Below are 25,236 nucleotides of genomic sequence, written 5' to 3' on the forward strand. Positions count from 1 at the left end.
GTCAGCTTGCAAGGTTTGTCTTTTTTCCTGACCCTTTATTCTGATTTTCTATATTCCACATATAAGTGAAACCATCTGACATTTATCTTTTTTCCTTCTGACTTACTTTACTTAGCATGATCCAGCCATTCCACTCCTAGGAATCTACCTAAAGGACACAAAAAACACTAATTCAAAAGGAAACTGGTACTCCTATGTTTATTGCAGCACTATTCACAATAGCCAAGACATGGAAACAACCCAAATACCCCACAACAGATGAATGGATCAAGAAGATATGGCATATATACACAATGGAAAACTACTCAGTGATCAAAAAAAGATAAACTTCATGCCATTTATAGCAACATGGATGGAGCTAGACTATATCTTCTTACTTAGTATAGCAAAGCTGGCCTCCTGTTCACATTAGGGATGCCTCAAACAGAGTCAACACCTGTCTAAAGATCTGTTAGTAAATTCACATTTGATGTGATGAGTGTCTGTTACATATAAAAGACATATTAGGTGTTAGAGGAAAGATGGGCAGAATTCCCATCCTAAGCAGCACAGATAGAGGGGAAGGATGAAAAAAAATGCCTATTTCTAGACTTGCTATAAAAAGAAAAATCTATATAAAAGATGGCTGAGACATAAAACAACCAACTTTCTTCTTTATACAAATACATACAAACAATCCTCCAATCCACTGTAGGAGAAAGTTGAGTACAACTGCAAATTATTTTTCACACTTGAAGATAATAATTTTAAATCCAGCAGGGTTCAAACTTGAAACACAGAAATACAAGGCATATTTTTCTAAAATAAGTGAATAAATATTTGCATGAAAATACATAAACATTTATAGAACACTTGTTTACAAATTATGATAGGCGAGACACAGTCCTGATTTACTGGTACAATTTGGGTAATCAAAATAGTTCCTGAAGGAGATTAAACAGCTGTTCTTCTTTCCAAGTTTTATTTCATTTCAGCTACATATTTTCCATACAATCGTTCTACCTTGTTAAATTTAGCACTTTTTCATTAAAGTAGTGGTTGATATTTATAAGGACATTTCTAGCTATATTTGTCTCCTTTTCAATTCGCTTTTCCATGTCTATGACCACCCTATCAATTTCCTCTGCTTCCTCAATTTCTTCTACACAAATCATATTCAACATATATGTCTAATTATGTATGTGTATGTATGCATGCACATACATATGTATCAAAGACAGAAAGACCAGATGTTTAAAGTGGGGTCTAACTGTGGAAAGCTGTCTGGAGGTTCCTCAGTCTACTAAAAATGGAGTGGCAATTTTGTATGACAGTCATTATGCCATACGATCTGGCAATTCCACTACTAGGGATCTACCCAAAGGACACAAAAAAGTGATTCAAAAGAGCACCTGTACACCTATGTTTATTGCAGCACTATTTACATAGGTAAAACCTGGAAACAACCCAAATGCCCAAAAACAGATGACTGGATCAAGAAGATGTGGTGTATACACACAATGGAATATTATTCAGCAATCAAAAAAGATAAACTCATGCCATTTGCAGCAACATGGATGGAACTAGAAGGAATTATGCTCAGTGAAATAAGCCAGAAGGAAAAGAAAAATATCAGATGGTTTCACTTATAACAGGAATATAGAGGAACCATCAGTGCAAAAGACATCAATGCAAAAAAATAATAATAATGATACAAAACACAACAAAGCAAAAACAGACAATTATAAATCAGAGACAAACTGCAGGGGAGACGGTGGGAGAGGGATCAGAGGGAGGGAGGGAGGAGTACAGGGGAGTGTGGTGATGGTGCACGGGTGCCTTGGGGAAGGAAATTCTATGGAGACTCAATCTGAGGAGATGGCGGGAAGCAAATATTGTCTAAAAAAATTTTAAAAATGATAAATGTTAAAATAAAAAAGATTAAAGAAAACAATAGATGCTAGAAAAAAATAAAGTGGGGTCTAGAGTTAGACAAATTAAGGTTTTTTTTTTCTTTTCAGTGCTGTATTTTCTAAATGTTCAAAATTTAGTTCTTTTGCTAAAAGAATAGATATTAAAATATAAACTTGAACTTTAAATTTTTTTCGTGTTTTAAAACGCATTTATCGTTAAGGAATTTGACAGCATATTTCTAATCTAGAAATTAAATTAAAAATATATCCAGTAGAATAAGTCCTGCATTTTGGACATCATATCTAATCTATCTTACTAACAGGACAAAAAAAAAAAAAGCAAAAAGCAAATAAACCGATGAAAGAACATAAAGTAAAATTATAATTAGCATTCTTGCTTAAAATCCTTCCAGGCTTCCAGACACAATGATAATGGATACTTTATTTCAAAGCATGAATGAGGCAAATTTTAATGTAAAATCACAAGTGCTTCTCTTACAAATACAACCAGCTGTGTTTAGAATTTATGTCTTGATATTTTTTAAAACCAACAAATTTAAATGAACCATAGACGCTAATTACTTCCACAACCCATTTCCTGTGGCCAGTGACAGAGAAAAATTTGCAAATAAAGTCAGTTTTATTTACTCTCATTGTTTTATTCAACAAACCTTTGAAAACATTTAATTATCAGTCATTATGCTGAACAGGAATTCAAAAAGTAACATGATTAATTAATAAGATGGACAATCCAATTTTTACAATGCATACAATACTTGAAGAGACACTTCACAAAAGATATCCAGTTAATAAGCAATTGAATACGTATTCAACATTATTACTCATCAGAGAAACACAAATTAAAACTGTCCACTTAAATGACTAGAATTAGGTGGCTGGCCATACGAAGCTTTGGTGGAACAATTGCATGGCTCTTTAATGGTGAGAGTGAGATGCTACAAATACTTTTGTAAACTGTTAGAACATTTCTAATAAAGACAAATATATGCCTACCCTATGACCCAGCAGTTCCAACCCTAGGTACGTACTCTGAGAAATGACTGTGTCTGTTCTCAAAAAGACATGTACAATGGTAATAGCACAAGAATGATAACATCAGCTTTATTCATAGAGATTAAAACTGCAAACAACCCAAATATTTGCCAATAGGAAAATATTATTATATAATGGAATATGAAGTAACAATTTAAAAAGCAGCAGGTAGACAGTGACGCAAATGAACCTCAAAAATACTATGTTGATGAGGGGAGGAGTATACTCTAAATTGACTCCATGAAGTTCAAGAACAGGTAACATTAATCTATACACAAAAGTCAAAATAGTGGTTTCCTTGGAAAGGAGCAGAAAAGTTCATGGGTAACGACTGAGAAGGAGAAGCAAAGGACTTTCTGAAATGATGGAAATGTGCCACATCTTCATCGATGTAGTGTTTATAAAATAAGTAGAAAGTAATTGTTTTAAGTAACTTATGGTGTGGACATTTTACAGCATGACAATTATATCTCATTTCTAAAAAATTAACATGATAGGTCCCTACTTTCAAAAAGTTATAATAGTTAATTGATGTGTAATACTAAGTGATAAGAGCAACAATGTACTTAGTAAACAGTGTTCATGAATGCAAGTGTGAACTGGTGGGTGATTATGCTCTTAACCCCAGGGATATCCCTCTCAAAGTTGTCACCATTTTCCCATTTGCTGGTATATTAGGGGTATTTTTAAAAACATAACTGAATAGTCACTCCCAAACAACCCAGCATCAGCACACCAGGCTTGGTTTGTGTAGATCTTCATTCCCTGTAGCCTGTCATGCAGTTCAATTTACTCTAAGTCTATTGAATCCTTGGTGTCCCTTATATTGGGGTGATAGAGCATGCACAGAAATAAGGAAAACAAAATTCTGGCCTTTAAGGAGTTTATAAATCTTCAACATAGCTCTCATATTCATCCTTTCCATTTCTATTAACATTATCTAAAAACATGTTTCTTGCAACACCTGGACAAGTCACAATAGAATCCTAGCTAGTGGCCCTGCTTCCTAGCACCTCCCCATCCCCATGTCATGTATGCAATCATTCTTATCAAGTGTTTTTGATGTTCTGAATCCTTTGGTGGCTAATATACCAAGTGTAAACTCTTTAACACTGCCTAAAAAGTGTTCCACAATCTGGTTCTCCCAATATTATTCTAAAAGGGAACATCTACTAAGTGGCAGTGATACTGTGAAGATACAAGAGAAGAAAAATTCTTAGCTAACATTTCCTTCAAAACTTTCTTTTTAATGGAACACTTTGAGTTGATTTAAAAAATATATGGTATTTAAATTCTATATATAATACATGCTGGATTCTGTCTATATGGAAATCTGTTTTAGTCTGAATTATTCATTCAGTCAGTCAGTCAGTCAAAAAATCATTTACTGATCATTCTCTGCCCCTTATTGGAGGAAATACAGAAATATGAAAGACCTCTCTATTTTTAAAAAGGGAAAGATCAACATCTAAAACTCATATACATAGTATTTTTTTTTTTCTGCCATTTCATAAACTCCTTCTCTCCAATGGGGGAAAGCACAACTAACACCCCCAATAGAAATCCCTGGTGTGACCATAATTTCCCTAAGAGGATGCATTAAGTGGATGTTGGAAGAGTTTCCTGAAAGAAAACCCTTGTTTTAGAAAGTATTTAAAAAAAAAAAAGGCACAAAAAATTGAAAGGGGTCCAGATGGCCTTTAAGGATAGACTTTCCTTTTCTCACTATCTCAGGTTATATAATCATCATGCCCTCAAATACAAGAATCAAATCATTTTCAAGAGGCCAACATCATTATTTAAAAGGCATTGTCACTGTAAGAAACAATAGCTTCTTACATTAATATCAGCTTCTTTTAAAATAATCTGATTTTCCTTTCACCAGGAATCATCACAGAAATGTTTCCTTTCAGTTTATATCGTGGGTAATTTTGTCTACTAGAGAAGCAGAAATACAGTTACCAGGTGTGCTTTTCTGTGAAAAACAACCTGGCTGATCATTTTTACACATTCTCCATTGACATTTTGCATCTTTTTTCCTACTCTACACTCCAGTCACAGCCTTTTGACACTACGTAGATGTTTTCAAGCGGACTTGATATGCACACGCCATCACTTCTTCTGGTGATTCACAATCTATAATTTTAGAAAGATTCAGTTCCTCATCACTTATGTCACTTTAATAAAAGATTGAGGCTAGTATTTTCTAAAGTTCCTTTGGAAACAAAATCTCTCTAGAAGATTTTCAGTCTATGACAGTGACAAACTCATTTAATCCATTCCTAACAACATTTATACTTATGGCAAGGATGTTATGCTATTATATAAAGTGACTTAAAAAATTTCAATCAGTGAATATAAAATTAAGCACAAGTGTTGTGTCTTCTTCAGAAGGGCACTGATGTTAAGCTGCAAGAAAACTGGTGATTCGGAAGTTGTGTGGGTGGTGTCTTGCTCCAAAGAGTTACTACAAATGATTTACACTTTGTATCCTAGGACATTTTCTGGCATCAAGGCCAGAGCTTGAAAGTGCAGAAAGCAAAAAACTGAAGTGGTACCACTTGATTCCTTTCGGCTAAGATGTTGAATGTTCACTTGATTGAGAAAAAAATCCCATTTTCCTATGGGATAGAAGGGAACTGCTGGAGACTCAGGCAGGTTATAATTATGTAAGTTTCCAGGCAGTAGAGGTTGGAGACAGAGAAGTATTTCTTAAAATATCCAGGAGAGTTCCGAATTTACTGGTAGTCTGTGAAGGCATTTTGGTCCTAGTTGGTTAGACTTGAAAGGAGAGTACCAATTCTAGGCCTCAGGGAGAGCCTTCAAGGAGACTACTACAGGTTTTTTGACATAAGAAACATCTTCCTCACGTTGCCCTCTTTCCAGGCCAAAACTCCCATTCAGAAGACGGGAGGATGCTGGAGTTTTGGGTAGGGCTGCATCAGTTGGGTCATCTCCCAGGATGGAAATGTAAGCCCAGCTCGTGGGGATCCAACTTCATCTCCATGGAAGGTTTCCTTGCACAGAGCACGAGCTCTGCACACTCATCAATCACAGCAGCAAGGACAGCAGCTTGGCCTGATTCTTCATGGAACAGCACACAAGGGCAAACTCACTCTTTTCCAACTATTCTCCACATTTTGAAAACCACAGCCATCCTTCTGCTTCACCCACATTTGTTAAAAAAAAACTTTAATGTGTGGCTAGCACAGATGTAAATTACTCTGCCTCTAATTCCATTTTGTTCATCAAATCCAACAATGACTCATTATGGGCTGAAATGTTTATTCAAAACTGGTAAAAAATTACAGCTGGTTGGACAGCCAGAGGGCCTTTTTTCATTACAATGAGAAATAAACACTGAATTCTGATGGTAACAAGCCATGCACTGCCTTGAAAAAAACATCTGATTTCAGGAAAATCTGAAGCTCTTATTCAGGTTAAAGTGAACCAGAAATGTAACAGCTCAGGGCTATGTGCAATTTTAGATTGACTGTCCTCATTATAGGGTAAAAATAGAAACACCTAGATAATATTGTTGTGTTGTTCTGAGGAAAAGCAGGGAAATAAGCCATTGTGACTTTGGTTTCTTTTGGAATCCTTCTGAGAACAAGATGTTTATAAAGTCCCAGATATACAAAATGATGAAGATAAATGACTTCTTAAATTGTACACCAAGTTGGAAAAATAAACACGGATTTGGGATTTCACAAAAAAAAAAAAATAGACTTCTGGGAAAGAAAGGATGTTGAGTCCTACAGGAAGAAAATAGCTTAAATCTCTTTTTTCTATCTCCTCTGTCATAATAATGAAAATAAATCAGAACAACTGCAGGCATTTGCATTATTTGATAGCTGTATTTTCATTTCTAGCTTGCCCCACCTAAAAGTTATCTTTTTCCTTTCAGAATAAAAATATTTACATATGCAAATATCATCTTTGACAATCCAGAGAAAAACAAAATTCAAAACACCTTCTCTAAATTCTGGCCAAATTTTCCTATTCTCCTTTTCAAGAAAAGTCCTGTCTGCTTCTTTCCTAATTGACAATGGGAAAGAACTTTTTCAAGAGATAAATGAAAAATTAGCTTGCTGCTCCTCCTTCATCTTTTGAAAAGAGTTTTCTAATACTGTGGTATCCAATTGCTTTGTCTCTTTCTTTGATGTTTCAAATAGGCCAGAATGGAATCTAGGGCAGCCCACTGCCTCCCAAATCCTAAGTTAATAGAGCAGACAGTGTGGAGGGAGGCTATTCTTATCTTTCATACCCATAATTGTTTTGAGGGCACAGTGCTGCCTCCAAGGCCTGACTGATAGGATGTCAGTTTTAAAAGACATTCTCTCACAATCAGCTGGGAAGAAGAGAGGCCCAAGGAAGGCCCCTGGGACATTTGATGTCTGGCCACTCAAAATTCTGTCCATCAAAACTGCTAGATATGGGGAACAAGGGCACACATTTGCTGGAATCTTAGGTCTGAGACCTAATCAACAGGATTGATTTATTTTGCTTCAAACAAGTCAATAGTCAAGCCTTCAATAATGGCAAAGATCAAATATTTACACACACAATGTCATGATGTGATGATATGTCAAGTTTGACATTCTTAAATATTAGTGCATTCTTTCACAGAATTCTCTTTCAACTGATTAAATTCTCAATGAAACCATGTTTAATACTTAAACAATTATATTTTAAATTCTGAAAAATTCAACTTGCCACAAAGTTTATAAATCTGTGGAGATATCTAAGGTAGAGATTTAAGTTTATAATCCCATAAAAATAATAATGGCAGAAAAAAAGTTATTTCCATAGATCCAGGAATCAATATTCATTATTTTCACAGTGATGGCAGGGAGATATATAAAAATGGTAAATTGTTATAATGATGTGGTTTTTGCTTTATTCTGAAGATCAGAAAGGTCAGACATACATTTGTTTTTTTGATATATTCTCGCCGCTAAATAGTATAGGAATGTGACTGGGGCAGGAATGAAGTCAAGAATGTTAAATAATTGTCCAATAGTTGGGGGAAGCTATTTAAGCTCAGGTATGCCTTGCTAATATATCCTATGACTTTTAATTCACTTATGAAAAATTATAAGTTTTAATTATGCATTGCAGATATTTTCAAAGAACTAGCATATAAGTAGAACCCTTAAATCTCCAGGTATACTTATTCCTAATCTCATTTCTGATTGCAAAAGAGAGACTGTGAAATCTTGAATTTCCATGCCATGCTTTGATTGTTATTACAAGGGAAATGTAACATTGTATGGTGAATCCAGGAAATCAGGACCAGGGGTTCTAGACTCTACCAACTGTTTGAGTTTAGACACCATACTGGAACCTGTAAATGAAAGGAGTTGAACCTTATCTTAAGATACCACCCAATGCTATAGGATCATCAATGTGTAGAAGTCCCAATTATCATTAATAGAAATTTTTGGCGTAAACTGCAGCATAAACCAGCCTGAATTTGCAGCAATGAGAAATGCATCAAGATCAAATCATGTCCTTAAAAAATAATTTTATGCAGCTAAACGCTGACATAGGTTGGTGTTATGGATTGAACTGTGTTCCCCCAAATTCATGTTTTAAGTCCAATACTGAATTAGAATGTGAAAGTAACTAGAGACAGGGCCTTTAAGGAGCTAATTAAGGTTAAGTGGGGTCATTAGGGTAGGCTAATGACTACCCTATGAATGAATCCAACACTAACGATGTCTTCATAAGAAAAGGTGATTAGTACTTACACACAAAGTGAACACACAAGAAGACAGTCATGTTTAAGCCAACAAGAGAGGGCTCAGAAGGAACCCCTCTGATTCCTTAATCTCAGAATTCTAGATTTCAAAATCATGAGAAAATTAATGTCTGTGGTTTAGGTCACCTAGCCAGTGGTACTTTGTTATGGCAACCTTAGCAATCTTATACAGTTGGCACTTCTATAACAGTTATATAATCAAAGGATTCTATGCATATAAATGTGGATAGGAGGTATAAAAGGAACATTAGATGTCTAATAAAATATAAAGATCTGAGACCTCACCAGAGGTCACCCCTTCTCCATAAACATTAAAAAGTGCTGTCTCAAGACAGCACACATTGCACAAAGGCCCACAGTGAGTATACCAGCAAGTCTCAGTTTACACTGCAGCAGCCACTGCAGTGCTTTGCAAGAAGAAAATGAAAATGGAAGCAGTATCTACAAGCATAAGAAAGTCAAAGCCACACAAAAGGTAAATACCTCAAATAGCCTCTCAAGAAAGATAAAAGAATATTCACAGAGAATCGAAGATCTCTCTACATAGTCACCAAATATACCACCTACAAAAGGGACTGGGCTCAGGAACCTGAATTCATCAATGTACTAATTATTTTTATAATGAAGCTCCTTATATGTAAGCTTCATTCTCCTTAGAACAATAGCATTAATTACAGCAAAATTAGCTGTGCTTAGGTAGGGCCTCTTCAATCCCTCCTTTGGATTTCCGTCGCATTCTGTTTATACTTCTTATGGCAATTATTAAGTTCTGCCTTGTTAGTATAGGCTAATTTGTACAGTTCCAATATTCCAACAGGATGCAAGCACTGTTTATTCTTTATCATAACACTTACCTCTCTACCTAGCTCAGAGACTTGCATTAAATACTCAGTAATATCCGTTAAACTGAATTGAATTCAATTGCTATTCAATAAACCACGAAAGTATTATTTTGCATGTTAGACCATAGGTAAATACATATCTCAATAGGAGACTTAGGAAGGCTGGAGTTCACCATGAGAAAGTCATGAAAGATGAGTTTGGAGAGATTAAGCAGGCATATAGCTGCTTAAAACTTATGGAACTTTGAATTTTCCTAGAGGTGATGGTGTGAATTTAAACCAGAAAAGCAACATTTTTACATTTGCATATGTTTGGAAAAAAATCAGTCTAGGTGACAGGTGAGAACGGAGTTATAGAGAATCATGACAGAGGCAGAAAGCTGAGGGTGAGTTAGTTAGAGCTGTTGAGTGTGTGGGTTTGGAATTGGGAGACTAGTGGAATCACTGTCAAGCCAAACAATCAAAGTACAACCAGGCAAGGAATGAAGATGAAGCTGGGCAACTTTGATTTTTAAAATTTTCTTTTTAATTATTGATGGTAACATACTTAAGTATGTAAAATGCTTTATTTTAGAACAGCTTGATAAACCAGTACGAATGTGTATACTAAGACAACGTCCACCCAGATCAAGGGAGAGAACACTTCTCGTAACTCTCATGCCATTCCTAATAATTAATTCTAAGGGAAAAATAGTAATTTTATAGGGACAACATTGCAGATGCCACCTTAACCAAACTATCAAAGTTAACATCATCAAAATGAGACAAACTGACATCATGCATTCCATGATATGATACACTGCAAAGGGCTAAGATATTCACATTCTTTGACGTTTTTCCCATAGGAAGGTGCTACCTATATCCTCTACCATGAGTTAAGGCAGGCTTTATGACTGCTCTAACAGACAGAATAGAGTGAGGTCTACCAATTTCTTTGGCAGCAGCATTTACTTTTGGAATCCAGCTATGCTAAGAAAAGCATGCTGACTGGGCCATGCTAAGAGAAACCGGGGCCACATGGAGAGCCTGTGATAGATGCTCAGATCCAGTATTAGCAGAGCTCTCAGTCAACAACCAGCATCAAGTGCCTGTCAGGAGTCACCCTGGATGCCCAGCCCCATTGGGCCTTCAGTGATACCAGTACCAGCCACAACTGCATGAGAGACTCCACCCCGCTGAACAAAAAATAAAACCATGAAAGATAATAACTAATTGTTTTAAATCACTATGTTTTGAGATGGTTTGTTATGTAGCAAGAGGTAACTGATCTAGCAAACTCTGCAAAACTGTAAATTCCATAAGACTTGGGACTTTGTTGTCTTCTAGCAGTATCCCTGCCTTCTAAAAGTGTACACAATAGGATAAATATATTTGTTGTGAATGAAAAAGTAAATGAGTAATTAGCAGTATCACTGATTTGAGGAAATGATTTGAAATCCACTTCTCTATTAAAAAACTATTAAGCCAAGTTTAAATGCTATCTTCCTTCTGCTTAATAAATTACTTGAGCAAGAACAGAAAGTTTTAGAAAATAATGTTATTAATTTTATATCTGCCCTCAGAAGTGGGTCACATATATGACCTACCTAAAAGTGGGTCTCTTGAAAAATAGAATATGACAACCTACATATTTAAAGACCTCATTAAGGATGTTGTTTTTGAGATTTTAGAATCTCTAAAATTTGGTCCTTTTAAAATCTTTTATCTCATCTTTCACTGTTTCTCCTGAGTATCAAGGCCAGCAACAAAAAGAAAAAAGGTGTAAGGGGGCATCCCCTGGTGGTGCAGCGGTTGAATGCTGGGTTGCAAAGCTGCCTGCAGCCTCTGCAGTGCTGGTGTGATCCCCAGCCGCCAGCGAGGGTCCCACATGGCGCAACAGACCTCTCCTGCCAGTCTGCCTGTTCTGTTCCCCACTCTGGCTCTGGTGAATTCTCTCACCCTCCCACGCATCTGACTGTACCCAGTGCTTGCATAAATAAATAAATAAATAAATCTTTAAAAAAAAAAAAAAAAAAAAAAGGTGTAAGGAAAGAATATCCTAAGAGGTGAAAGGTACTCATTTTTTTCGTGATGTTTTATTTCTGGGATGTTTTATAAGACAAAAAATGATTTTACTCTCTCCTTTTCTTTCACAAGACACATTTTGAATGGTTTCCCTTTTCTAAGCTCCCTGTCTCAACCAATAACTAGAAGCAGAAAGGCTGATACAGCAATAATTGAATAGTGATTCAATTATTTGAATACTCTATGTTAGGAAGAGTTGAATACTCCAAGTACAGGACACTAATAATCATCTAAATAACAAATAGGTACCTATTTGCACTGTTTCTTATTTTGGTAATTATAAAGCAGCATCTGTTTGTTGTTCACCCATATAAAGATATGTCAAATCCTGCAAAAGTGAGGCAACAAAAGGGGAGGGTGTTGAGCGGACATAGGGGAAAGAGGGGGTGCAATGGAACATGGTGGATTACTGGGACACTGGTAGTGGGCATGACATGAAAACATACATTTAAACCAATAACTCCCAAAACAGATACAACAATGTAAAACAACTTCACCTCAATAAATAATCTGAAAAAAGAGAGATATGTCAAATAATAATGTCATATTTATTAAAAAATATTGACAAAAAAATTAAAACATTTCACAAAAGCATACTGTTCCTTAACAAGCATCATGGGAAATTACAGATAATACTACAGTAAAAGTGATAATCTTTCTTATATAGTTCAATTAAATTATTGCATGATTTATATTATGTTTACCATAAGCTTCAGGAAGACACTTAAACTCTTAACTATGACATTTCTTATACGTAAGTGTTACACAGCATACTAAAATGCCAAAATTGCTCAAATATCATTTCTCTAAATGGAATTTTCAGTACCAAACATGTATGTCTTGAATTTAATCAATACTTATCTTTTTGGAGTAAGACAACCTGAGGCTTATTTTAGAAATACATAATGTTTCATCCCAAAAAATCCCCTCTATTTCCAGATATGGTTATCTGTAACCAGTCCGACACACAAACCTTTTCTTAGTTTACTTGCTTTAGAGCCATTAGCAAGAGTCCATCGTCAGGTGGCACTGTTGTATCTCAGAGATTACTTCTCAGTGCACAGATACTGGTTTATGTCATCCTGACTAAATTCTTTTATTCATACAAGAACTGGGGTACAGGCCAGGGGTGTGGAGGGTGAGAGGATTCACCAGAGAAAGTGGGGAGCAGAACAGGCAGAATGAGTGAAATACACTGCTGAGGGGAGCAGCAGGCGAGACAGGAGAGGTCTGCCATGCCATATGGGTAGCTCCCTGGCTGGGGAAGGAACTTCTGCTGCAGTGGCTGTGGACAGCTTCATAGGTTGCGTCTTAACCCTTGCACCACCAGGGGGCCCCAATTCTGACTAAATTCTTAAACCCAAATGATTCATCTTTGACTTCCCTGTTGCCTTTCTCCTCACAGGAAGCAGAGGAAACAATCTGGTGTTACCTACTATAAACTTCATAATATAAGTACATTTAAAAACTACAGAATTTGATCTCTGTTCAGGATTCTGTTCTTATCACCTGTGTGAGTTCTTCTTTTCTAGACTTCTATTCACACATACCCCCAAGATATAATTCTATTGTTGGAGTACTAACAATGGCAAAGGAAGGTTCTGGAATCAGTGACTCAAATTCTCTGAATGTGAAGTTTTGTTTTTTATAGGTATTTATTTAGATCTAAATGCTTCTGGTATCTCACTTTGCCAAGCAAGTAATTTCCTATTATTCCTAAACCAGAAGAAAAGGTATATCCAGATAAATACATGGACAGACATTCCTTCTCTCTAACTAGTTTATGGATTGGTGTTTGCCAAGACAAGAAAGCAAGGCAGCTGTCAATGAATGAATGGTTGCTTGGGGGGCACAAACCCTCTAATCTTTCAAATTTGCTCATTTCTTACATATTTTTGACTTGTACCAAGCAAGCTGTCTTTAAAGAATGGCCTCAATTCAGGTGCTGTGAGCCATTTCAGTTTAATACCTCCAAAAAAGATAGAGAAACTTCATCACAACAGCACTAAATGTTCAGGACTCCATCCTCCTTTTTCTTGGGATTTTGTTGTTTGAAGACACAGAACTAAGGGATGTCCATACTAAGCACTAGTCAAAGTTCTTGCACAGACAGGAGTCATTCTTTTGTGGTTATTGGTGAGATGCTAAATGCTGACATGGTGGAGCTAAGACAGTTATATCCCATTAGACTTATGAAACCTGGACTAGTGCCTTTTGTATAGTGCCTATACCTCCTACCTTGTCCAGGATATTTCAGTTGATGCCCATTGTCTCTATTGTCCTAACTTAATTGGTACCCATTTCTCTTTCTAAAATGTCCCAATTTGGGCAGCAAATTATATGGTAACCCTATTTATCAAATAAGTAGAAACCTACTTATCAAGTTGGGTCTCCCAAACAAATCCACCCAATTGAGCAGTTTTTTTCCTACATCAATTCCCTTTATCCTAGTTCTAATGCCCTCCTATTATTAACCTCCCTCCTCATGTCCTGATCTTGCCACCCCAAATCTTTTCACCTCCAAAAATTCATTGTTTCTTTCCTTCATTCCCCAGAAATCTCTCCTTCAGTCACTTTTCCATCTCTTGCTCCCTTTCGTCTGTCAAAATAAACTTTAGAAAAACCCCAACAATGCCGATATTCAACTTGCACATATGGCTAGCAGTTTGAATAGTTTGGTGCCATACTTGGTCATTAAATATTTTGAAAACAATCTGGATTCCGAGGCCAACACCAAAGAAATCTCCCAGACTTATTAAACTGGTCTCTCAGCAGAGAGGGCCCATGCAAACTTTTCCAGAGCAATACAGCTGATTCTCATTGATGGTGTACAATGAGCGGTCCTGGCCTCGTCTGTCCCAGACTCCATGAATGCCACTTCCCTTAATTCACATAATCTCACGGAGGCAACACAGTGCAGCAGTGAGGAGCCCAAGATTCTGAAAATAACCTACTAAGGTTTACTTGCTGAGTAATCTTTGAAAAATTACTCAAGAGTCCTGTGCTTTAATTTTCCCTTTAGAATATGGTTAACAGTACTTATTCCCACACCTGCAGAAATATTAAACAATCAAACACATAAAGCACTTAATCAATGCCTAGTACAATAATTGCTTTTAAGATGCTAGTAATTACCTGCTTCACAGTTGAAAACACTTCCAAGGTCACATGGCTGGTGATGCTGATATCAACCCAGGTTTTCTGAATCTAAACGCCATACCACCACTGCCCAAGAGCTCTCCTACGTATGATAAAAAGCAGTAAGAGGCCAATGAATGCTATGGGAAGCACTTTATCTGATCATGTAACATCATGAAATGACAGCCGCCTAACCATGGTATAGTTATGACTAGAGAAAATGGCTCAGAAACCATAACATTTATAAGATAAAAGTGAATAGTTTCAAAGTATTGACCAATACTCTCAAAGACCAATTGTTTTCAAATTTAACTATTTTTAAACTGCTTTTAAACCCAATATAAATTATAGTTAATTCACATAATGAAACTGCATTTAAAACAAGCTTCACTATTTCCCATCTTGATTATCCTCAACATTTCAAATGCCTCTTTCCATTATCACATCATTTCAAAGGGAACCCCTGGAAAGTAGTAATGCCTAGCCTAGCTTTCCTCATAGACAGTCAATAACCTGGAATCTTTACGCCACATTCCCTAATATTCCTACAATCTGTACTTCCTGCTCTTTTGAGACATGCTTCTTTCTAGCACAGACAAAAAAAAACACACACACACAAGCAGTATTTTGAAAACCTAAATTCTGGGCTTGGCTGTCATAAACTACAAAATAATCTTAAATAAATAGTTCATGAATCCTGTGCAGGCCTCTGTTCTCAACTGCAAAAGATAATTCCTATTAGTTCAGTCTTTTGCAGTACTGTAATTTCACAGTAACTCTTAAAAGTAGGTAGCATTATATTCATTGTATAGAGAAAATTCAATCTCAGAGAGGTTATAATATCCAAGATCTTACAGGCAGTAATATGACAGAACTAAACTAATACAATCACATTCAAGAAACTAGTAGTGGCGCATGTGCTCAGTATGTTTGGTAAATGGACAAAGTAGCAATTTCTCAGGTTCATCCCCCATGCTCACACTGTTGCTTCTATTGCAATTTTTTCTCTCTTCGATCAACCACTTCAATTATAAAATATACATATCATCACCAGATTTCATTTACCACCAGACTTCATTTCAGTACCAATGTTACAGCATTTAGTACTTTAACCAGTCTTTAAATATTTCTTTCATTTCTACATTCAGTTCTGAGCAAAGCTACTTTTATAAATGCCACGAATTATTTTTATATATTTTTAAAGACAGTCATCTCATACATAAAACCATATTCAAAAGAAGCACTCCTTGGAGAATAAAAACATATTTTTTATTAATTTTATATTGTTTCCTATGTCTTTATTTGAAAATACTGTTATTTAACCTCACTGTCAAAATGTCAGTCAAGAGTCAAGAAATGTCACTTTTACCATTCTATAGGGAGCATGAACCAATGACCTGAAATGGAAGGTAAAACTCTGAAGGTTAAATGAGGGATTCATATGACCAATTTAAAAGCTGATGATAAGATGTGCCTGAAATAATACATTAATGTCTCTATTTATAATAGGTACATATATTTAGTTATGCTGATACCACCTATAAATATGTACCTAAACCAAATTAAAGTATAAAATAAAATAAAATAAAATAAATTCTATCAGCAACCCTAAGAAATCAGCAGAGCCCAATAAACAGCATGCTCCCACAAGGCGGAAGATTTGAACAGCTAGTAATTTTTATAATTTAATATGCTAAAAATGAGAACATAAAACAGGGCAGGGATGAGGACTACACACAGGAAAATAATTTCATTATTTTCTTCACTTTGATTGTATTGCTTTTTTGTCTTTAGGAGGGAAAATCTTGACTTCAAAAGTAACAAAGTATTTGAGAAGAGAATTTACATCTTTTTGTTCTAGATGGTATTCTTCTGCTATTTTCTCAGCAGTCCAAGTTTCTGGATGAAGTTTATGATTATTAAGAAGCGTCAATGCTTCCACAATGGAAATTTTGCCTTTAGGAATGTTCTTAATATTCATCATTTCGAAGTGATGGCCTTTTGGCAATCTGAACTCTTTCGGTTGTTGAGGTGTTACAGCATCTTTTACCTAGTACCAAAAGAAAAAAGGGTTTCAAAATGAGAGAGAAAATATTTGACATGTATTTTCATACTTCTTGCACTATTGTTCTTCAAATAATTCCAAAACAGCTTCTTCAAACTACATTTTCTCATTGTAATAAGTCAGCTTCATGACACTTTTGCCAATTCACCATTTCATATATAAATTCAATCATTAAGAAATTTAGATAGTTCTAAAAAGATAGTTCTAAAGATAGTTCTAAAAAGTAATGAAATACACACCACTCACTCACATTATTTCAAGCACATTAAAAGAAAAATAACTAATTGATTAAATACTGCTTTAGAACAGTGGAATTCTACTGCTACCCTAAAAGTTTACTGGATAACCTACATTCTGTTTCCTAGTTTTGTATTTCATATTCCAGGTCCCCAAACCCTCGAAGGAATTAAAATATTGCTAATGAGCTTGTCTCTTCAATAAAAATAAATTAATGCCTGCTATCCCCCCAAATATAAATGATAACTTATACACACCCATTCTTTCATCTGTCTTTCCCATCCAAGATTATTCTTTGCATTTGTGCTCTGTATTTTATTCCTTTACCAAGCTGTGTCAATTATTCTTTTCCTTTCAAATGTATACCCTAACCAATGTTAAATTTTGGTCAAAATATAAAAACGTCATTTCTAACTTTTTGAAAACATGCACCAAACTCAAAACCAACACTTTCCTTATAAGCAGTTTCCTTCTTTTTAAGCTTTAAAGCAAAGTTTTTGTTTTTTTTTAAAGATTTATTTATCCATGCATTCAAGAACCGGAGTACAGGCCAGATGCATGGGGAGGGTGAGAGGATTCACCAGAGACAGAACGGGGAACAGAATAGGCAGACTGACTGAAATACACTGCTGAGGGGAGCAGTGGGTGTGACAGGAGACTTCTGCCGCACCATGTGGGAGTCTTGCTGGCCGGCTGGAAATCAAACCCAAGCTGCAGAGGCTGCTGGCAGCTTCACAATGCTGTGCTCAACCGCCTGTGCTACCAGGGGAGGCCTTAAGTAAAGTTTTAAAAGATAATATTTGCAATCTCTAAAGACATCTAAATTGCTTGATCCAGAGGATCCTTTGTAGGCTTTATCTGAACTCATTACAGCATCAAATTGTGTAGACACCTCTAATAAACCGAACACTACCTCGCCTTGGTATTCTTTTTCTTTTTTTTAAAGATTTATTTATTTATTTTCATTTATACAATAGCTGGGGTACAGGCCAGAGGTGTGGGAGGGTAAGAGGAGTCACCACAGACAGAGTGGGGAGCAGAACAGGCAGACAGACTGAAAGATAGGAGAGATCTGCTGCGCCATGTGGGAATCTCCCTGGGAATTGAACTGGCACCGCAGAGGCTGCAGACAGCTTCACAGCGCTGTGCTCAACACACCGTGCCACCGGGGAGGCCCTCCCCTTGGTTTTCATGCCAGCTTACTACTATTTTTCACCTGTCTCTCCAGTGGTTCCTTCTTCACTTTTCTTTGTGAAATATTTCCCTCAGCTGTTATTTAAGTGTTAGTATGCCCCAAGTTTTGGTCTAGATCTTCTCACTCTATTCATGCCTCCTTAGTAATCCCAAACACTCCCTGAACTTCCATTACTACCTACATGTTAATGATTTTCAAATTTGACCACAAACCTGGACTTTTCTCTTGACTTCCAGACCTAACTTCCCAAATGACTGTTGGGCATTTCTACTTGGACAACCTACAAATACTTATAATAATCACTATGTCTAAAACTGAGCCCATCCTTTTCCCTTCAAAATCCACTTCTACCTGCATATTCTTGATCCTAATGACCAACACTTCCCAACTCCCATCTACCAGAAACTATAGATTATCCCTGATATTTCCCTTTCTCTCACTCATTACATCTAATTGAGGCCAACATCCTGTTGAAACTTCCTAAGTCCCTTTCAACCACATTTACTTCTCTATTAGTCACTATATCAGCATAGTCTAAGTCAATATTTCTTACAGTAACTATTGAATCGGTCTCTTTTGCGCCTCCCTGGTGCCATAGGGGTTAAGTCTCAGCACTATCAAGCTATCTCTGATGTGGCCTGAGTTTGATCCCTGCTAACCCACATTTGGTACAGTGGACCTCTTCAGTCTCACCCACTGCTCCCCTCAGCAGTATATTTCAGTAAATCCACCTATTCTGCTCTCCACTCTATCTCTGGTGAATCCTCTCACCCCTATATGATCTTGCCCCTAATGTCCCCTATTTCACCTTATTCCTTCCAAAGTCGTCCCTTGCACTTTCCCCTAACTATACGAACTCTAACCATCTACAAAGGCATCATATAATCTCCCATCTTCATAATTTTGACCTGAAACACTTTTCCCAATTTCTTCACCTCCCCAAACTCAAAGCTTTCCTTATCTTTCTATTCCCATGAAAACCTTCTTTCCATCTGATACACACTTTTATTCATATTTCTCTTCTGATTAATATTAAATATTGTAATTAATATTAAGACATTGAAGGGTCTCCCAGGTGTCACAAAGTTTCAGCACTATCAAGCTATCAGCAGCCACTACAGCATGAGTTCCATGCCCAGCCAGGGAGCTATCCCACATGGCTCAGCAGACCTCTCCTATCTCTCCCGCTGTTACCCTCAGCAGTGTATTTCAGTAGATCTGCCTGTTCTGCTCCCCACTCTGTCTGAATGAATCCTTTGGTGAATCCTCTCACCCCCTGCACCTCTGGCCTACACCCCAGTTCTTACATGCATGCATAAATAAAATAAATCTTTTAAAAGATATTAAGACACTGAAATAGTATCTGACAAAATTCAACATCCTCTCTTGATAAAAACATAAGAAAATGTTCCAAATGTAAAAAAAGGATTTTATCAGAAACCAGTATCATTTTGTTATCACTATTGCTGAATCATCTGAGGCATCTTATGTAAGGAAATAACAGAATAGATAAAAAAGGATAGAATACCAATTTTCACTATACATGTTTATATTGCTATAAACAATGCCTGTAAAGAATGTAAACACCAGGAAGAAATTTACAATTTTATACAGATATAAGAATATCTTTGAAAAATGAGAATCAGCTAAGAAATGAATAGAAATAATCTAGTAATGTGGACAGCTGCCATATAAAAATCACTCATTTTCTGATATATTTGCAATAAATCAAAAAATTTAGGCTAAGAAAAGACCCCATAGTAACAAAGACTCAGTATTTATTTCCATCTCCCAAAGACTCAACAATACATAGATGTTAACTGTCCTTAAACTAACCCATAAATTCTACATCAATTATACTCAAAATTCAAACAGGGCTTACTAAAAGAACCTAACAATTTGATTCTCAACTTCAGCTAGGGAAAAATGTGTGAGAAAAGTCAAGAAGCTTTTCAAAAGAGAGAAGATCATAGCAAGTATCAAGACACATTAAGAGCCCTACTAATTAAAATAGAAAAATACAGGCCTGTATGTGTGTGTATTAGCATTAACTCAGTAGAAAACGAATTGGGTTATTCAACTAATTATTTTAGACATTGTTCATCCATTTGCAAAGATCTCCAAATACTTAAAGGTCAAATAAAGATTTTAAGACAAAATATACAGTCATAAAAATACTAAAAGAAAATACAGAAGACTATTTTTTATGTTAAGAGTCCAGACTTCCTATAGACAAAAAAAAAATCTGACAGAATTTTGAACAGCAATAAAAAGTTACAAAGTCAGACAAAAAATAGAGAAACTACTAGTCATTACAGGTATAGGATTACTGATGTTTTGGAGACATTAAGGAAATTAAGACCTGCCCAAAAGGGGAAAAAAAAAAAACAGCTACTTCAACTTTTTTTCTTTTTTCTTTTTTTTTTAAATATTTGATTTTTTTAAATTTTTATTTATTTATTTATTTATTTATTTATTTATTTATTTATTTAATACAAGCACTGGGGTACAGTCAGAAGTGCAGGAGGGTGAGAGAATTCACCAGAGCCGGAGCGGGGAGCAGAACAGGCAGTAGGACCGAAGTACACTGCTGAGGGGAGCAGCGGGTGGCAGGAGAATTCTGTGCGCCATGTGGGACCCTCCTCCAGTGGCCAGGGAGCAGCCGGGGATCAAACCGGCGCTGCAGAGGCTGCGGGCAGCCTCGCAACCCAGCGCTCAACCGCTGTGCCACCGGGGAGGCCCTTCTTCAACTTTTTTTCATTTTCACTCTCCCATGCATCTTTGCCTAATAACTCCCCAAATTGTTAATGCCACTGTGTACCTCTTAAGGTATTGTACCTATATATATGAATTTTATACTTAAAAAAGCAATGAGTTGTTTGGTTTTTTCCCCACTCTCCAAGAGCCAATTTTTCAAATGCATGCTTTAATATAACAGGAGAGAAATAATACTATTCAATACCTATCTATAAATAACATCAAGAACATCAAGAACATCAACATTAAAAAAAAAAGGATACCAACATTAATCCCACTATCTTTTTTCTGTGAGCATGTGGTGTTAATTACTATTACATGCAAACCTCATTTTACATATCACCTTTATTTCTCTTATCCAGTGCAAATTAAGAATTACTATATCTGTGCAGTCTATTGCTTATATAGGGAGAGAGAACCAGAGTATTTTAGAAAGAAAAAACTTTGGAGTGGTCACTGGCACTTTCTCCTCCTATAATCAAGTTATTCCTACTCAGAATCTTCTTGCTGCCCAAAACGCACGTGGTTTAACTTCAATTCATTATTTAGATGGGTTTAAACGCCAATTCCTTACTCATTCTTAATCTTCCTACTTCAAATAGGTCCCTTCCATATACTCAGTGTCTATATTTCTCCTTTATAAACATATCAGCAATTATGCACACTTGTCTTGACCGTTTTTCTTGGGCCCCAAAGAATGAAATTAGTTATTCACTGAATTAAAACACACATTACCTGCATAGAAGCCACAGGATCTTTGGAATCAACATACACATCTTTTAGCAATGACAGCAGTCTGTCATCTTTTCTAGCAATTTCTCCCTTAATTCCTGGATTGTCTAGAGAAAAAAAAAAAAGTCACAGTGTTAAAGAAAACGGTCATTTCCTCTCAGATCCGAAACACTTAACACACGATACAATTTTTTGCTTAATAAACAATCACTCGGAATGTACGGAAATAATTTTAAATATAATTCAAACTACGAGGTCAGGCTGGGAGTCTACAGTTCTATGAAGACAACTAGAGAAAACCTCCGCTGCACATTATCCCTTTGGATTTGGATTCCTCACATTAAATTTCTGGGCTTTAATGACATTAAAGCCTAATTTAGGCTTTACATTAAATTTCTAGGCTTTAATGACAAAAGCTGGCGAGCCCGGGGTCGGTGGCGGGCACAGGTCGCCCCCGGGGACTACTCAGTAGGCGGAGCCGCCGGCGGCACCTCGGGCGCGAGGGGACAGTCTCAATGTCAGCGGCCCGGAGGCGCCACCTGCCCGCGATCACCCCGGCCACTGAAAGGGGGTCTCCCCGCGCGAGGTGTCGCCTGCACCCCGAGTTCGCCCCACTCACGGCTTATCTGCTCTTGGAGGAGCTTCTTGGTTGAGGGGTGCCTGGGGGCGGAAGAGGGCTTCATCTTGCTGATTTCCCGCTCCGTCCGGTTCTCCAGGTTGAAATTCCGAATCGCACGAGTCACCGAGGCTCCCATCTCCTCACAACATGATGCCCTCAGGTTCACGCCACACGTGGGGAAGCACCGGCACGGACGACCTCCGGGACGCACGGAGCATGCGCACGTCCGGGGTCACCCCTGCCGCGCGCCGGGAAAAAGGTCGTTAAGTGCGCCAAGTTCGCCCCCTGGCGGTCGGGAGGGCACACGCCGCGTCTCCGCCCAGAGTGTGTCAAAGATTGGAGCCTCGCTCCCCCGCCTGCAATTTGTAGTTTGCGGAGCTTTCAACCCGACCGGGCGAGAGCTCAGATCGCTGGTGGTTCTCACCCCTGCAGATTCCTGGAGTCACGCGGGAACTTTAAAAGTTTCTTGCCTCGCCCAGCCCAGACTGGCTGATTTAATTCGTTCAGAGTGAGGCGTGGCGTTGGTTCAATCTTCCCACGTGATTCCAGAGTTGCTTGGTGAATAGAGAAAGTCTTTTTGAAATTGACCTTGAAGTGTTTTCACAGGTCAGTGTAGCCAAAGAGGAAGACAGTAAAAATGGATCTGATTGCACGAGGATCGAGGAAGTTTCCAAATTTTCCCTTTCCTGCTTTTATTAAAGGAAAAGAATGAAAATGTATTAATTCTTGATGGATATTTGTTCTCACGCTGCAATTTAAATGCCTCTTATTTTCCTGTTCCTTTCCATAATGCATTTCTGAGCCACCGTCTATTCTTTCCATGATTCTTTACACCCAGCTCTCAGAACTCATTGGACCTAACATATCAATTTCAGGTGTGCTTTCCTTTCCCCCTCCTGTGCTTCTGTTTTTATTTAAGATTACTTAGAAATATTGCAACCTGTAATAAAAGAACCCATAAGGAAACAGCAGGGTTTCCAAAGTTAAAATATTTTCAAACTGTGACTGCAGGATGTGTATTTAGTGTTCTCAGCACTGCTTAGGGCAATGAAGTTGGTTGTTTCCAGTTGAAAAGGAAAGAAACTGTAAGATAATCAAGTGAAAGTAATAATTTTTAAAAATCAAAGCAAAGAGCAAGTTTATTTAAAGAAAACTAATGTAATTATTAAATATAATACCTATCATAGCAAAAGTACTACAAGGAACATCGCTTTGACCATTGAGTATTATGAAACACTTCTGCTAGGGTTGGTCCTTGGAATTTATAGAGGCTAAATCCTATTTTCTCTGGTGGAGTTAGTTAGGAAGTTATCCTGAAGGTGGCAGGCTGCTCCAAGATTTCCATCTTTGAGACCTGCATGCTCATAATTCAGTGGTTTTTAGCCAAGGTATTCAAATGTCTATGGATTCCAAGAAATTTTCATCTGCCTCATTACGATCTTCAAAAATTATGGTAGCATTTCCACTCACTTTCTTTTAAAATAAAAAAAAAATATTTTCATGGAAATCCCACTGTATTGCTGACAGACTGAAAAAGAAATGCTAGCCAGACATTAGAGGAAATGGAGAGGGCTTTGAGGAAAGAGTTTAGGTAAGAGTTTGGCTTTAGCATTTAAGGAGCAGCCAAACTGTTCCAGCTGCGAGGACAGTTCCTGGCCTGATGCTGCCCTCAAAAAGGGAATAGAAGGTGTGAACTATACCAGAAAGGCGCAATGGTTATTGCTCCTTCAGAATCATCATGGAAAAAAACTTCAAAACACAAATGCATAATTCCGTAATTCCATTCTTTTTGTCAAGACATGTAAATTAACATGAAGTCTGAACTGAGAACTCCCTTTGAGCTTATGCTGAGGTTTGAAGTCAGTTTCCCAAGGAAGGTATAACTAGGCTGGTGCTCAGAATTCAGCATTTCTCTGAGTGGAATGTTATGATAGGTATGTACCACTGAATATCTTAAATACTAATGAAATGTGAGATGTGACTGGGGACCCAGGGCAGGACTGAAAAGCATGAAAGGAGATAAGAGGAGCTGGACCAACCAACTACTGGAGTCTGTCCCCACGGGGGAACTTCTCCACTGACACTGGCAGGGAGCTGGGTTCTCAATGCCAGAGACTCAGAAGCAGCATTACATGGCAGTCACTGGAATGGATGGTATGACAGTGTGGATGAGGAGGCACAGAATCCAGAGATCACACTGGCCTGGACAAAACAGAGCAGTCTCCTATACCACAGGAAGCTCCAGAATCAAAAGGTCCAGAGAACTACTCCACACACCTGCCCTACAAGAGGTTCCTGAATGACTCTGCCTTGCTACCTGCCTCACAGTTGCATCTGGGGATTAGAGCAGTGTGGTCTGCTGCAGTCCAGGAGCACAGGTCCTTGCTAGGAAAAGAAAAAGATTCCAGGAAAAAGACAAGGCCCGTGGGTTAATCATCATCGATCCACGTCTTGCAGTAAAGGAGAAGTGGGGGTGATCAGAACAGGGAAGAGAGACACGGGGGAGCTTAGTGGTGGTTTGTGGTGGATTATTGGTGGGAGGGCCGCACCTAAGGGGAACAATAACTATAGAAAGATGACCCATGATATTAGAAAATAAATATATTTTAAAAATAAACAATAATCTCTAGGATTCTATCCATGATGTAATATTTCAGAAGGTACATTTAGCTTCCTGATGTTGTTTTTGAAATACTGGATACCCTGGGATATACAGGAAGTAGCTTTGTCTGTGAGCTTTTTGGGGTGGTTTCTTATTGTCAGCCCATGCCTTGGTAGGTATAACTCTGCCTTTTTATCTTGATAATGCCTCTGCCATATATCTAGCTTCTGCCTCCTTTTAGCTCTTGGAATTATACCCAAGCATCAAACTTCAGTA

At 37.3% G+C, this 25,236-nt stretch overlaps 1 protein-coding gene across 3 annotated transcripts in view; it reads right to left on the minus strand.

Annotated features, from left to right (window-relative positions):
- The window catches only part of NDUFAF4 (NADH:ubiquinone oxidoreductase complex assembly factor 4), a 32,209-nt gene extending 9,626 nt beyond the window's left edge, over window positions 1-22,583 (minus strand). Inside the window, exons 1-4 of one of the 3 annotated variants that reach the window (XM_037520128.2) lie at window positions 22,359-22,583; window positions 21,743-21,846; window positions 16,600-16,803; window positions 12,201-14,856 (exon numbers count right to left, since the gene is read on the minus strand). In XM_037520128.2, the coding sequence (XP_037376025.1) occupies window positions 14,803-14,856; window positions 16,600-16,803; window positions 21,743-21,846; window positions 22,359-22,494 (498 nt within the window). In that variant the 5' untranslated portion in view covers window positions 22,495-22,583 and the 3' untranslated portion in view covers window positions 12,201-14,802. Of the gene's footprint in view, window positions 1-12,200; window positions 16,804-21,742; window positions 21,847-22,358 lie in introns of those variants that run through there. The other 2 variants (XR_008553297.1, XM_037520127.2) reach the window with 2 other exon arrangements.
- Window positions 22,584-25,236: the final 2,653 nt, after the last annotated feature.

Source organism: Talpa occidentalis, unplaced genomic scaffold (genome assembly GCF_014898055.3).
Source record: "Talpa occidentalis isolate TD23 unplaced genomic scaffold, MPIMG_talOcc4v2.1 talOcc4.2, whole genome shotgun sequence".
Classification (NCBI taxonomy): Eukaryota; Metazoa; Chordata; class Mammalia; order Eulipotyphla; family Talpidae; genus Talpa; species Talpa occidentalis.